Here is a 16301-nt window from a genome sequence, read left to right on the forward strand (position 1 = left end):
GATAGGGGGGTGAAGAGGGCTTTTGGAACGCTGGCCTTTATAAATCAAAGCATTGAGTACAGAAGTTGGGATGTAATGCTAAAGTTGTACAAGGCATTGGTAAGGCCAAATTTGGAATATTGTGTGCAGTTCTGGTCACCGAATTATAGGAAAGATATCAATAAATTAGAGAGAGTGCAGAGACGATTTACTAGGATGTTACCTGGGTTTCAGCAATTAAGTTACAGAGAAAGGTTGAACAAGTTAGGTCTCTATTCATTGGAGCATAGAAGGTTGAGGGGGGATTTGATCGAGGTATTTAAAATTTTGAGAGGGATAGATAGAGTTGACGTGAACAGGCTGTTTCCATTGAGAGTAGGGGAGATTCAAACTAGAGGACATGATTTGAGAGTTAGGGGGCAGAAGTTTAAGGGAAACATGAGGGGGTATTTCTTTACTCAAAGAGTGATAGCTGTGTGGAATGAGCTTCCTGTAGAAGTAGTAGAGGCCAGTTCAGTTGTGTCATTTAAGGTAAAATTGGATAGGTATATGGACAGGAAAGGAGTGGAGGGTTATGGGCTGAGTGCGGGTAGGTGGGACTAGGTGAGATTAAGGGTTCGGCACGGACTAGGAGGGCCAAGATGGCCTGTTTCAGGGCTGTGATTTTATATGGTTATATATGGTTATATGGTTATAGAAACAATAGATAGCAAAAAGTAGAGAGGGTGCAGAGGAGATTTACCAAGTTGCTGTCTGGATTAGAGAGCATATTTTATGTAGATAAGTTGAGCGAGTTAAGACTTTTCACTTTGGAGCAAAGGATAGTTGACTTGATAGAGGCATGGATTGAGTGAACAGTCACACTTTCCCATAGTGGAAATGGCTAACAAGAGGGGGCATAATTTTAAGGTGTTTTGAGGGAGGTATAGGTGTGGAGGTTAGAGATAGGTTTTTTTTGCACCAAGGGTGGTAAGTACGTGGAATGCCTCACTAAGGGTGGTGATAGAGGCAGATACATTAGGGACAGTTCAGAAATGTTTAGATAGACACATGAATGATAGAAAAATGGAGAGCTGTGTGGGAGGGAAGAGTTCGATTAGAATTGGTTAAAGGGTCAGCACAACATTGTGGGCTGAAGGGCCTGTACTGTACTGTACATTTCTATGTATAAACTGCTTCTGGATTTAAGTAGTGACTGCAGATGCTGGGAACCTAGAACAACACACGCAAAATTCTGGAAGAACTGTGTCGAAGAATGAAATAAAATATCAACTGTTTGTTTCCCTCCTGAAATGCTGCCTGACTTGCTGAGTTCCTCCAGTGTTTTGTGTGTGTTCTTCTGGGTGTAAGTTTGCTGATTAGTGGTATTGAAAGTCTAAAGTAGTCTTTCAGTCATAATCAGGAGTGGGATTATTGGACCATACGGAGGATCTCAAGCCATATGCTCTGCTCTGTTGCATTGATAACCATGCCAAGTCTCTCATTTTAATTGTTGTAGACTCTCTCCATGCCTCCCGAGTCCCCATTTTAAACATAAGAAACCCCTTGGCTTCAAGTGCTTCTGTTACACCAATGTTAACCATTACTGTGACTATGTCTTTGGCAGATTCATTGTTAACTGTCCCACCACAAGTTTTCTGATGCCCAGTCACCCGCTCCCAAATTTAATTCCAGTTTCTTCATCAATGCTCCCCCTCGTCCTCTGGTGAATAAACCCTTGACTTGTAACAACTGTGGCAGTTTGGGAAGGCAGATGAGCCATATTCTTTTGCAGTACTGCTCGTATCTGCCCGTGCTTGAGAAACGTACAGTGAACGAGAAGGTGGCTTTGATATTCCCATGTTGTAATTGCAATCCATCTGACCCTCCTCAAACCCTTTGTGCTTCTCCTATCTAACCAGTGGAAATGTTTTGTTCTTTCCCTCCTCTTGCATTGAACTGTTCAGAAAAGGAAGTCCAGTTCCAGTGTTCCTTTAATGGTGAGGATCTTTTCCGACTTCAACATTTTCACCTCATCTTCCACGCATTGTGCTCGCTGAGTATACGCTCCATTCCGCTGTGTGCTCCAACCATCTGTTGGTGTAGCTGGGGCAAATTGAAGAGTGCCTGTTCTTCATTGTCCATCACCATCCCTCATCCAGCCTCATGTTGTCTTGTGTGCGCTTACCCGCTGTCGCTGTCCTCCAGTGTTTTATAAGCACCAGTCTTGAGATTACGCTGATGCTTCTACCTTACTTAAAATGAAGTCCTATTCCTTCAGACCTGATGAGAGTACTCAAGAATCCTGCATGTTTTGATCCTTTGAAGACCATGGAAATATTTTTTGCATTGTTATCAATCTGTAGGCTTGTCTACTTAGCAAACAGCATAATTTCACAGGACCAAGAACCCAATGCCTGACATTCCTTCACAAGTGGTAAGAAATTAGATGTAGTTTATTAAGTTGTATTACTTCTAGAGAGGATTATGACAGTTGCTGATAGAATGTGTACATTTAAGTAATGGAATGAATTTCATCTCTATTGGTCAGAGGTGACCATGGATATTGTGTCCTAGGTAACTACGTATATGCAGACAGTAAGCAAACCAGGGCAGTACGCTATGGAAAGCAAGCTGCTGCCCATGAAGCAGGCTGCCTCTCTCCACACAGTCTATGTCCTCTAGTATTTGGCATTTCTACTGTGGGAGGAAGACTAACTTTCTACCCTAAATATGCAGCTCATAATTTTATCAACTTCTATCTGGCCTCCCCTCAGCTTTCCACACTCCAGAGAAAAATCAAATATGGTCCAACCTCCCCTTATGGTTAACACTGTCTTACCCAGGCACCATCCTGATGATCCTCCTCTGTGCCCTGTCCAAAGCTTCCACATCCCCCAGTAATGGGGCGACCAGAATTGCACACAGTTTCATTGTTGTTCTTACAGTAATGCTTTTTGGCAGAAACAATGGCGTGTAAGTCCTCCATTGGTTGGGGTCAACCATGGATGTTGCATCCTAGCTGCCTACATTAGTTGATACGTAAGCCAGGGCAGTACGGTATGGAGAGCAAGCTGCTGCCTGTGCACCAGGCTCCTCTGGCTCCCCCTCTCCACGCAGCTGTTGAATCCAAAGAAACAACAGAGACCGATACAGTTTGGCACCAGCAGTATTGCAGTTGTTGCCAGACAGCGTTGAACTCAACATAGGACTGCCTCAGGGATTCCAGCTCCACATTTTTCCTTGAGGTTTACTCCCGAAGCCTTCCCCATGAGTGGGTATAGCTGTAGGCAGAGGAGGTTTCAGATCAGAGTTTTCCTTCTCCTCAATGAGTTGCTATTCTCCCTCACATTCCATGAGTTTCCCCTCGACTTACCTCCAACATTCAAAGCATAGATTAATTGGGCCCTGTCATTTGCCCCTAGTGTATAGGTGAGTGGTTAAATCTTGTGGGGGGGATGCACAATAAACTGGGGTTATTGTAAATGAATAGTTGGCGATCTACACGGATATGGTAATCAGAGGGGTTGTTTCTGGACTGTTCTCTTTCAGTTAGGGAATCAATTGAAGATTTTGGAACTGAGCTTGAAATATTCTGTTTGGCTTACATGAATTGGCTTAAAGATTTGGTGTAATATGTTGGAGGAGGAGCCCAAAGAGTGTTTTCTCCACCTACCCCTGGATATGCCAGGTCACAGATGCCAATGGTGGTCACATTAGCTGTAAGATGCATGTGGAGCTCCCACCCCTGGGCAACCCAGGCTACAGCAGGTATATCCATCTTCAGATTCAGATTCGATTATTTATCACATGTACATCAAAACATAGTGAAATGTACTGATCTCATTGAAACCCAGTGAATACTGAAAGCCCTAGATGGAGTGGACATGGAGAGGATGTTTCCAATAGTGGAGGAGTCTAGAATCAGAGGGCACAACCTCAGAATAAAAGGATGTCCCTTTGGAATAAAGGTAAGGAGGAATTTCTTCAGCCAGAGGGTGGAGAATCTGTGGAATTCATTGGTGCAGATGGCTGTGAAGGCCAAGTCACTGGGTATATTTAAAGTGGAGGTTGATAAGTTCTTAATTTGTAAGGGTGTCAAGGGTTACAGGGAGAAGGCAGGGGAATGGGGTTGCAAGGGAAAATAAATCAGCTAAGATGCAATGGTGGAGAAAGCTTGATGGACTGAATGGCCTAATTTTGCCCCTAAATTTTAAGGTCTTATGGTTTAATTTTATGGTTTGTGTTAATAACCAACACACGTCTGTAAACACAAGGATGTTCTGGGGGCAGCCTGCAAATTCCAGCACCAACGTAGCAGGTCCACAGCGATCAGCAGAACAACACAAGCAACGACAACAAAACAACAGCATAACAAGTCCGTTCCTCCCTCCCACCCACCCAGAGAGGTGCCCAACCCCAGGACATGCTGCCTTCGGGCCTCCAGCCTCATAGACTCAGTCATCAGGCCTCTGACTTCCCGAGTGGATTCACAGACTTGCAAGACCCAGAACTTGGCCATCTGAGCCTTTGGGTCTCAACTACAGGATTTCTGATCGACTTCCAGGCTTTGATCTGCAGTATCATTCTCTTTGCATTCCAGAAGACTCAGTGACCAGTTTTTGTACATTCCCTGCAGGGTCCTTAATCTAGGTGGGCGCTTGTCAGATTAGCGGAAGAATCAAGCCTGTGCAAACCCGGCTATGTCAGATGAATTATTGACTATTTTAGTGCATTTAGGTGTCAAATCACCAGTTAGACCTTTCAACCTTTGCACTGATGTTCACCAGATGCCAACATAGGTGTGATCTGATAAAACACACGGACCTCTACAATTGCAGATGTCATTTAAATAGGACCAAACATATCGCTGTCAGCCGATTGCAAACATTTTAATCACTGTACTAGACTTATTCTGTAAAGATTTACACGGAGCAAGATTTAGATTCACATCACTTTATCTCATGTACATTGAAACGTACAGTGAAATGCGTCATTTATGTTAAAACTCAGCATAACCTAGAACTGCCTGCGAGGGTTGCCACACATTCTGGCACCAACATAGAATGCCTGCAATGCTCGACAGAAGAACACAGAACACATCAAGCAACAAAGCAACAACAGCAAAACAGGCCCCATTCATCCCTCCAAGTATTCCAGTAGAATTGCTTCAAGATTCAGATTTATTGGTCACGTTTATTGGCTTTACCTGTAACGGACATGGCTATATCTGCTAGCAGAGGGAAGGAGCGCCTTACACCTCCTTTGGTAGAAATGTGTCTCCACCCCACAATTCAGCTAAGTAAACCGTTCTATCCTTCAATAAGGCTCAGCTGTTGTACCTGGGAACATTACACTATGGTACACATTCCTCAGCAAGGAACTTCTACATAACTGGCATACTCAAATAGGCAGGTACATGTTTCGAACACTGTAGGAGCTGTTTACTGGAAGAGACTAAATTCAGATTCGTTAATTTACTTATCTGATGTACATCAAGACATACGGTAAAAAAATGTCATCTACATCAACAACCAACACAGACTGAGGGTGTGCTGGGGGCAGCCCGCAAGTGTTACCACATATTTCGGTGCCAACATAGCATGCCAACCACGTTCAGCAGAACAACACAGGACACAACAAGTAATGAAACAACAGCAAAACAAGGACCCTCCCACCCACCTACATGTTCTGTAGCCATGTGACAATCCCAGGCACTACCTGAAGGTGATGTTGATTGAGGATTAAATGTCAGCCATCATAAAGAAGAGAACTGCTGATTGTGATCTTTATGGTTTATCTCATACACCCAGTTGGGGTCTCCGTTATCTCAGTTGAAAATAAATAAATGGTATTAAAAAAAATAGTAACACATTTTTGTTAGTATCTGTCATCTTTTGAAGGTGAGAGATGAACTCGTGCATAAAGATTGAGTCCATGAGTATATTGGAGCAGGAGTAGGCAGGCCTCTCGGCCTCAAGCCTGCTTCTCATACAGTGTGATCATGGCTGATCTACCCAATCCCTCAGCTCTTCTTCTGTACCAGTTCCTGACCTTTCAAATCTTTATCTGTCTCCTCGCTAAATACCTCCAGATCGAGCCACCACAATCCTTTCTGCCAGTGATTTCTGGAGATTCACAGTTCTCTGTGAGATGAAGTTCCCACACAATTCATTTGTAATTGCATATATCCTTGAAAACTCTCCCCCAAGTAGAAACTTTTCAGCACCTACCCTGTTATGTCTGCTTGGCATCTTATGTTTTAACATGATTGCTTCTCATTCTTTAAAACTCCAAAGAATATCATTCTAACTTCTTCAGCCGTCATGGTTGGACAAACCTCTCATCCCAGGAATAAAAAACACAAGAGATTCTGCACATTGTGGAAATCCAGAGCAACACACACAAAATACTGGAGCAACTCAGCATGTCAGGAAGCATCCATGGAGAGGAATGAACAGTCGAAGTTTCAAGCTGAGACCCTTCATCAAGACTCTTTCTAATGAAAGTTGACTGTTTATTCCTCTTCTACCTGACTTGCTGAGATCCCAAGAATTAGCATCATGTGTCTCCTCTGCTATTATATTCTTCCTTAAATAACAAGACCAAAACCTTGCTGGTATCTGATACAATTGTAGCATTACGTCCTCACTTCCAAATATCAGCCTTCTGGCTCTATTACAATGTAAACAGCATTTTTAAAAAAGTGGTGATTTAAAGTTTTTTTTGTGTATCAGATGTAAAGATACTGGGATTAAATCAAAGTGTTGGCAGGTCTGTGGTCCCAATGCTGAGAAAGTTTGGAGTGACTCCAACTCACTTGTTATTCAGGCACAAAATTTCTTTTATGTAGATATTATCAGTGATCAGTTTCTGAGCTCTCCCTGGAATGCGCCGTGTACCCCTCCAGAGTATGGTGTTTTATTTGCTTGGTAACCATCGATGAAATGGCTGGTAAATCTAGTGGCTAGCCTTCCAAAAGAAAACTTCATTCTTTACCTTCCCTCTGTCAGACACTTGAAGATAGCAAAATGCAGCTCCTTCGGGGTCTGAAGATGTCTGACAGTAACAGATCTGCTTCTGGGTTGTGCTAACCTGTTCCTTTCTGTCTCCTCAACAGGCACAGACTAACAACAGCAAAAACAACGTAGTCAGCGCCCCAAAGGAGCCCGCCCCTTCAGCCACAATGGTAACTGTCAACTTCCTTCATCTCACTTCGCCATGGATGTGTTTCTCTGTGCAGTGCCAGTTTATTTGTTCCTGAGATCTCATACAGCTGTTATTATTCTGTCTTGTGTAATGAATTGGTACTGGCTTCTAACTTCCCTGCCAGAAAGGATTTAATAGCCTGTTAGTTCAGGTGAGTGAAACTATACATGCTGGTTCACAACCATCAGGCTCCTGAACCAGTGTGGATAACTTCACTCACCTCAACTCTGAACTGATTCCACAACCTATGGACTCACTTTCAAGGATTCTACAACTCATGTTCTCAGTATTATATATCTATCCAGAGTATCCATCTATCCCCACCTTTTTATTCTGCCATCTTCTCCCTTCATTTCCAGTTTTGATGAAAGGTCCTAACCCGATATGTTGGCTGTTGATTCATTTCCATAGATGCTGCCTGACCTGCTGAGTTCCTCCAGCATTTTGTGTATGTTGTTCTGGATTTCCAGAATCTACAGAATTTCCCATGTCTACCAATTATTTATTTGTCTTCTTTTGCAAATTCATTGTTCGTCAGTATTTGTGAGTTTTTTTATTGATTTTATTGTATTTCTTCTGTTTTACTGTGAATGCCTTCAAGAAAATTAATCTCAGGGTAGTATATAGTGTATATTATACATTGATAATTAATTTGTTTTGACCTTTGAACAAATTCAGATCAAATCAAATTCGGTCCTGAACTGGAATGAGACACGTAGCAGACGCAAGGGTTCCTGGGTTACAAATGTCAAGGATCTCAGCTCCTTCCGCAAAAAGTGGAATTTCCCAGTGGCCAGCCATTTCAATTTCAATCCCATTTCCCATGTTGGTTCCTTGGTTCATCTTCTGCCACAAAGAGGCCACTCTCAGGTTGAAAGAGCAACAACTCACTTTGTGTCAACGTAGCTTCCGACCTGATGGCATGAGCACCAAGTTCTCCAACTCTGCATGTATCTTTCTTCCCTTTCTGCCATGATCCACTCTCCTCTCCTATCAGATTCCTTCTTCTCCAGCCCGTTGCCTTTTCCACTTATCAGCTCCCAACTTCTGGCATGGTGGCACAACACTTTACAATACTTGTGACCTAGGTTCAATACCCACCGCTGTCTGTAAGGAGATTATACTTTCTTCCTGTGACTGCATAGGCTTCCTTCGGGTGCTCCAGTTCCCCTTCATGATCCAAAATTGTACTGGTTGGTAGGTTAATTGGTCATTGTAAACTGTTTCGTGATTTGGCTTAAATTGGGGGTTTCAGAGCTAAATAGCTCGATGGACCAAAAGGGCCTGTTCCATGTCGTATCTCAATAAATAAATAAATACTTCATTCCCACCCACCCCCACCCCACCCAGCTGGCTTCACCTATCATCTTTTAGCTAGTCCTCCTACCCCTCCCTCCACCTTCTTATTCTGGTATCTTCCTGCTTCCTTTCCAGTCCTGAAGAAGGGTCTCAACCCAAAATGTTGACTGTTTATTCATTTCCATAGATGCTCCCTGACCCGCTGAGTTTCTCCAGCATTTTGTGTGTGTTGCCCTGGATTTCCAGAATCTGCTGAATCTCTTGTGTTTATGACTTGTGGAAGTCCAACTTTACACAATTTCTTCCACATCAAAAATACTTCTGGCTCCTGTTCATCCTCTTGAAGAGATTTACTGTAACCTTCTTTTGATGATTTTTCTGATTAAAATCTCAACTCTACCCAATATGATCATAGGAACTAGACTGTAAGGAACTGTAGAGACAGTGATCAGGGTCAGAATCTGAATCAGGTATATTATCATTGGCATATATTGTGAAATTTGTCATTTTGCGGTATCTGTCAATCTGATTACTGACAGCAGGAACAGCTGAAGTTTGATGCAGACAAATGCAAGGTGTTGCACTTTGAACATAGAACAGTACAGTACAGTACAGACCCTTTGGCCCACAATGTTGTGCCGACCCTCAAACCCTGCCTCCCATATAACCCCCTACCTTAAATTCCTCCATATATCTGTCTAGTAGTCTCTTAAACTTCACTAGTGTATCTGCCTCCACCACTGACTCAAGCAGTACATTCCACGCACCAACCACTCTCTGAGTGAGAAACCTTCCTCTAATATCCCCCTTGAACTTCCGTCCCCTTACCTTAAAGCCATGGCCTCTTGTACTGAGCAGTGGCGCCCTGGAGAAGAGGCACTGGCTGTCCACTCTGTCTATTCCTCTTTATATCTTGTACACCTCTATCATGTCTCCTCTCATCCTCCTTCTCTCCAAAGAGTAAAGCCCTAGCTCCCTTTATCTCTGATCATAATCCACACTCTCTAAACCAGGCAGCATCCTGGTAAATCTCCTCTGTACCCTTTCCAATGCTTCCACATCCTTCCTATAGTGAGGCGACCAGAACTGGACACAGTACTCCAAATGTGGCCTAACTAGACTTTTATAGAGCTGCATCATTACATCGCGTCTCTTAAACTCTATCCCTCGACTTATGAAAGCTAACATCCCATAAGCTTTCTTAACTACCCTATCTACCTGTGAGGCAACTTTCAGGGATCTTTGGACATGTACCCCCAGATCCCTCTGCTCCTCCACACTACCAAGTATCCTGCCATTTACTTTGTACTCTGCCTTGGAGTTTGTCCTTCCAAAGTGTACCACCTCACACTTCTCCGGGTTGAACTCCATCTGCCTCTTCTCAGCCCACTTCTGCATCCTATCAATGTCTCTCTGCAATCTTTGACAATCCTCTACACTATCTACAACACCACCAACCTTTGTGTTGTCTGCAAACTTGCCAACCCACCCTTCTAACCCCACATCCAGGTTGTTAATAAAAGTCGCGAAAAGTAGAGGTCCCAGAACAGATCCTTGTGCGACACCACTAGTCACAACCCTCCAAACTGAATGTACTCCCTCCACCACAACCCTCTGCCTTCTGCTGGGAAGCCAATTCTGAATCCACCTGGCCAAACTTCCCTGGATCCCATGCCTTCTGACTTTCTGAATAAGCCTACCGTGTGGAACCTTGTCAAATGCCTTACTAAAATCCATGTAGATCACATCCACTGCACTACCCTCATCTATATGCCTGGTCACCTCCTCAAAGAACTCTTATCAGGCTTGTTAGGCATGATCTGCCCTTCACAAGACCATGCTGACTGTCCCTGATCAGACCATGATTCTCTATATGCCCACAGATCCTATTTCTAAGAATCTTTTCCAACAGCTTTCCCACCACAGACGTAAGGTTCACTGGTCTATAATTACCTGGACTATCCCTACTACCCTTTTTGAACAAGGGGACAATATTCACCTCCCTCCAATCCTCTGGTACCATTCCCGTGGACAATGAGGATATAAAGATCCTAGCCAGAGGTTTAGCAATCTCTTCCCTTGCCTCGTGGAGCAGCTTGGGGAATATTCCATCAGGCCCCGGGGGACATATCCATCCTAATGTATTTTAACAACTCCAACACCTCCTCTCCCTTAATATCAACATGCTCCAGAACATCAACCTCACTCATATTGTCCTCACCGTCATCAAGTTCCCTCTCAGCGGTGAATACCAAAGAGAAGTATTCATTGAGGACCTCGCTCACTTCCACAGCCTCCAGGCACGTCTTCCCACTTTTATCTCTAATTGGTCCTACCTTTACTCCTGTCATCCTTTTGTTCTTCACATACTTGAAGAATGCCTTGGGGTTTTCCTTTACCCTACTCGCCAAGGCCTTCTCATGCCCCCTTCTTGCTCTTCTCAGCCCCTTCTTAAGCTCCTTTCTTGCTACCCTATATTCCTCAATAGACCCATCTGATCCTTGCTTCCTAAACCTCATGTATGCTACCTTCTTCCACCTGACTAGATTTTCCACTTCACTTGTCACCCATGGTTCCTTCACCCTACCATTCTTTATCTTCCTCACCGGGACAAATTTATCCCTAACATCCTGCAAGAGATCCTTAAACATCGGCCACATGTCCATAGTACATTTCCCTGCAAAAACATCATCCCAATTGACACCCACAAGTTTTAGCCTTAAGCCTCATAATTTGCCCTTCCCCAATTAAAAATTTTCCTATCCTCTCTGATTTTATCCTTTTCCATGATAATGCTGAAGGTCAGGGAGCGGTGATCACTGTCCCCCAGATGCTCACCCTCTGACAGATCTGTGACCTGACCCAGTTCGTTACCTAATACTAGATCTAGTATGGCATTCCCCCTAGTCAGTCTGTCAACATACTGTGACAGGAATCCATCCTGGACACACTTACAAACTCTATCCCATTTAAACCCTTGGAACTAATCAAGTGCCAATCAATATTAGGGAAGTTTTGGGAGGACAAACCAGAATAGGATTTACACAGTGAACGGTAGGGCACTGAGGTACATGGTAGGACCAAGAGACCTGGCAATAAAGATACTTAAGTTCTTGAAAGTGGCATCACAGTTAGGTAGGGCTGCAAAGAGAACTTTTGACACATTGGCGTTCATGTATTGAGTACGGGAGTTGGGATGTTATGTTGAAGTTGTAGAAGACATTGGTGAGGCTTAATTTACAGTATTGTGTGCATTTTTGGTCACCTACTTACCAGAAAGATGTCAATAAGATTGAAAGGGTACAGATGAAATTTACAAGAATATTGTTGGAACTTCTGGACCTGAATTATGGGGAAAGGTTGAACAGGTTAGGATTTCATTTTCCAGAGTGTAGAAGATTTAGAAGAGATTTTATTGGGGTATACAAAATTATGAGGGGTGTAGACAGAGTAAATGCAAGGTTTTTTCCACTGAGGTTGGATGAGACTGCAACTAGATGTCATTGGTTACAGGTGAAAGATGAAATATTTAAGGGGAACCTGAGGGGGAACTTCTTCACTCAGGGGATGGTGGGAGTGTGGAATGAACTGCCAGTGAAAGTGGTGGATGCAGGTTTAATTTCACCATTTAAGAGAAGTTTGGATAAGTTCATGGATGGTAGGGGAATGGAGGACCGTTGACCAGCTGTGGGTCGATGAGACGAGGCAGAATAACAGTCCAGCATGGACTAGATGGGCCAAAGAGCCTATTTCTGTGCTGTAGTGCTCTATGGCTCTAAGTGGTCTTGGAACTGTGTGAATGTGAATCTGTTAATGTAACCCAGTACACAGCAGGTTTGCAGTGAATTCCACAGACCAGTGATTTTAAAGTGAGACGCGTGTAACCCCTTCAGAACCAACCCACCTCCTCACTTTGTTTTTAAATCTCTATAACCACAGTGACAGGAAGGGATCGAGACCACAGAAGTGTAGCCATTAGCAAACCACTTTCAGAGTTCAGGGCATCAAAGTTCGGAGTTCACTGCCAGCGTTCACTGCAAGAAAGTTTGTACATCCTTCCTGGGTGTTCGTGGGTTCTTCCAGGAGCTCCAGCTTCCTCTCACATTCCAAAGATTTGTAGACTAAAAGGTCATTGTAAATTGTCCTGTGATTATGCTAGGGTTGAATCAGGGGTTGCTGAGTGGCGAGGCTCAACATACCAGAAAGCCCCATTCTGCACTGTATCTCTAAATTTGAAAAAGTGTTTAACTGCAAAAATAATATGTCTGTTTTGTTAACAAAATGCATATACCACAGATGTGCTGGGCCAGTGTTTCAGCCCAATAACCTGTCTTCATCTCTTGTTTATTTAGGAACCACAGACGACAGTTGTCCATAATCCTCCAGATGGCATTAAGGTACAAGTTTAATGTCTAATCGTTATAAACTGTTCCTGCTTCCAAACTTTTTGTGTGATTGATTTGAGTGGTGTTGGATCCTGATATTTTGGTGATCCAGGGTTCTTTGGAAGTTAAGAATGAGATATAAACTTGTTGCTTACAATTGTTTATGAAGCTCTGCAAGAACAAGAAGGGGAAATGAAGATAGTGGAGAGTAAAAGAAAAGGTTAGTAGTATGGGGAGAGAGAGGCCCTCCATTGGTTGGGGTTGACCATGGATATTGCATCCTAGCTGTCATATGCTGGCCAGGACAATACAATATGGAGAGCAAGCTGTTGCCCATGCAATAGGCTCCCCCTCTCTACGCAGTTGATGAATCCAAAGAGACGGCAGAGTCCAAATCAGTTTGGCACCAGCTGTGTCACTAGAGTTGCCAGTGAGTGTTGAAATCAGCATAGGACTGCCTTAGGGACTTCGGCGTCAGATTTTTCCTCGGGGTTTGACTCCCAAAGCATTCCCCATGAGTGGGTATAGCTGCAAGACAGCGGAGGTTTGAGATCAGAGTTTCAAAGGGGAAGAATGAAGGCAAAAGGCAAAGTTCATTCCATTCCAATTCCAAATACACTGGAATTTAGAAGGATGAGAGGAGATCTGATTGAAACATATAAGATTATTAAGGGATTGGACACACTGGAGGGAGGAAACATGTTTCCGCTGATGGGTGAGTCCAGAACTAGAGGCCACAGTTTAAGAATAAGGGGTAGGCCATTTAGAACAGAGATGTGGAACAGAGACTGGTGGATATGTGGAATGCTCTGCCCCAGAAGGCAGTGGAGGCCAAGTCTCTGGATGCACTCAAGAGAGAGTTAGATAGAGCTGTTATAGATAGCGGGGTCAAGGGATATGGGGAGAGGGCAGAAACGGGGTACTGATTGTGTATGATCAGCCATGATCACAGTGAATGGCGGTGCTGGCTAAAAGGGCCGAATGTCCTACTCCTGCACCTACTGTCTATTGTCTATTGTCCATTGCAAGAACAAGCACACAACAATTCCTCATCTCAGGCCAGACGCACTCCAGCTTGTCTTCCAGGGAGTGATTGCTGGAGAACAACACCAATGGGAGATCTGGCCTGCAGAAGTTAGATTCTACCAGCATGGATTCCAGTCTGCTTTCCCCACTTTGGCTCCCTCCCACTAGAGGCATCGCAAGTTGCAGGAAATCCCAAATCTGTATTAGATGAGGTTTCATCAAATTCCATTTCCCTCCATTGATGCTGCCTGACCTGCTGAATTCCTCCAGCTTTTGTACGTTGTTTCTATTCCCGAGAGCGTAGAACAAGAAGTGACCTCACTGAAATATGTAAAATTGTTCAAGGTTTATTACCCTAAGTACACGTATGCACAGATGCAATACTTGTAGCAGCGTCACAAACACCTAGCATCAGATACACAACAATCACAAGAAAAACATAAATTAAAAATAAATTATATAAGAAAGAACACAATTGTTCTACGTTGAAAATATTTATTGAAATTTGATTCTAGAATATTTCTGTACAAGTTGTACATTCAGTCCCAAAATAGAAATAATTGTGCTTTGTGACAAGTTGTCTTGGGTTATCTCAGGAATGTTGAGGTTTTGTATAATGAGCAGGCTGTACCTCAACAAACTTTTCCAGATGCATGTTTCACTGAACTGGAACAATTATACCCAGATCCTGATAAACAGTTGAGAGCCAGAAGCCAATTTAACCAGCAAATACTCCTGTACCTCTAGTGATAAAGTTGATTAGTAAATCACACAGTCTTCATTTAGGGGATAATTATTGCTATGCAATCGCAAAAACAATTTGTTGCTTCAGAGGCAGTTGACCTCCATAGCTGTACCTGTAACCATAGCAACAGTCGTACATTAATAACATCATAAGATTAGCTGGAATGGTACATTGGTCTGTGGCCAAAAATAATCTTACAGATCTAGATTTTAATAAGAGTCTTCTCTATTCACTCCAGTATGCTGGAAACTAGACTCACCTTTATGACAAGATTAATCTGACTTTATTTATTCAGAAATACAACATGGTAACTGGTCCTTCCAGCCCAATGAGCCCATGTTTCCCAATTACACACATGTGACTAACTAAAATACTAACATCTACATCTTTGGAATGTGGGAAGAAACCCCCTCGGTCATGGGTAGAACATACAAACTCCTTACAGACTGAGGCAGGAATTGAACCCAGGCACTGTAAAGTGTAATTCTTACTCTACTGTGTAATTTCTATTTGTTACAGTTTGTGGGGACCTGTTTAAAATAGTATAAAATAAGTGAGTCCCCTTTAGTCTCCTGCTCATTGACAGAAATAGTGGTGTCATTGGACACTGTGACCAGTGAGACACAATGTCACTCACCACATCACACCAAACCCATATTAATTGTCGTGGAGACCCATCATCATTACTGCCATTGGGGAAGAGGTACAGGATCAAGAATGTCCACACTCAACCATTCAGGAATAGAATAACGCACACAAAGTATTGGGGGATCTCATCAAATCAGGCAGCATCTATGGAAATGAATAAATAGTTGATGCTTTGGGCTGAGCCCCTTCATTCACAATTAGTTTCTTCCCCTTTGTCTTCAGATTTACAAATGGTCTATGAATCCATTAATCAGAATCACAATCAGGTTTAACACTGACTTATGTAGTGAAATTTGTTATTTTGTGACAGCAGTGCAGGGCAATAAATAAAATACCACTATAAATATAAATAAGGATTATATATTTTTGAAAAACAGTATCTTGCAAAAAGAGAGCAAAAATAATGAGATAGTGTTCATAGGTTCAGTGTGTGTTCAGAAATCAGATGGCAGAGGGGAAGAAGCTGTTCCTGAATCACTGAGTATGTGCCCTTAGGCTTCTGTACCTCCTTCCTGGTAGCAATAAGTAGAGGGCATGTCCTGGGTGATGAGGATCCTTAATGATGGATGCCTCCTTTTTGAGATATAGCTCCTTAAAGATGTCCTGGAAACCACGAATGCTGGTGCTCATGGTGGAGTTAACTGAGTTAACAACTTTCTGTAGCTCCTGTGCAATGCCCCCCATCCATACCAGCTGAGGTTACATTCCATGGCACATCCGTAGAAATTTGTGCGAGTCTGTGGTGACATACCAAATCTCCTCAAACTCCTAATGAAGTATAGCCCCTATTGTGCCTTCTTTGTAACTGCATCAATAATGTTTGGCCCAGGATTGATTTTCAGAGATGTTGACACCCAGGAACTTGAAATTGCTCACTCCTTCCATGTCTGATCCCTCTATGAAGACTAGTGTGTGTTCCCTTGTCTTACCCTTTCCGAAGTCCACAATTAGTTCTTTGGTTTTACTGATATCGGGTGCAAGGTTGTTTCTACAACACCACTCAACTAGCTGGTATATCTCACTCCTGTACA

General features: G+C 43.1%; 1 protein-coding gene across 2 annotated transcripts in view; it reads left to right on the forward strand.

Annotated features, from left to right (window-relative positions):
* Positions 1-16301, forward strand: part of camk2g2 (calcium/calmodulin-dependent protein kinase (CaM kinase) II gamma 2) — a 468766-nt gene that overhangs the window by 396490 nt on the left and 55975 nt on the right. For both annotated transcript variants that reach the window (XM_059946757.1, XM_059946756.1), the window contains exons 14-15: positions 7079-7147; positions 12819-12863. In XM_059946757.1, coding sequence (XP_059802740.1) covers positions 7079-7147; positions 12819-12863 — 114 coding nt within the window. The remainder of the gene's footprint in view (positions 1-7078; positions 7148-12818; positions 12864-16301) is intronic.

Source organism: Hypanus sabinus, chromosome 21 (genome assembly GCF_030144855.1).
Source record: "Hypanus sabinus isolate sHypSab1 chromosome 21, sHypSab1.hap1, whole genome shotgun sequence".
Lineage (NCBI taxonomy): Eukaryota > Metazoa > Chordata > Chondrichthyes > Myliobatiformes > Dasyatidae > Hypanus > Hypanus sabinus.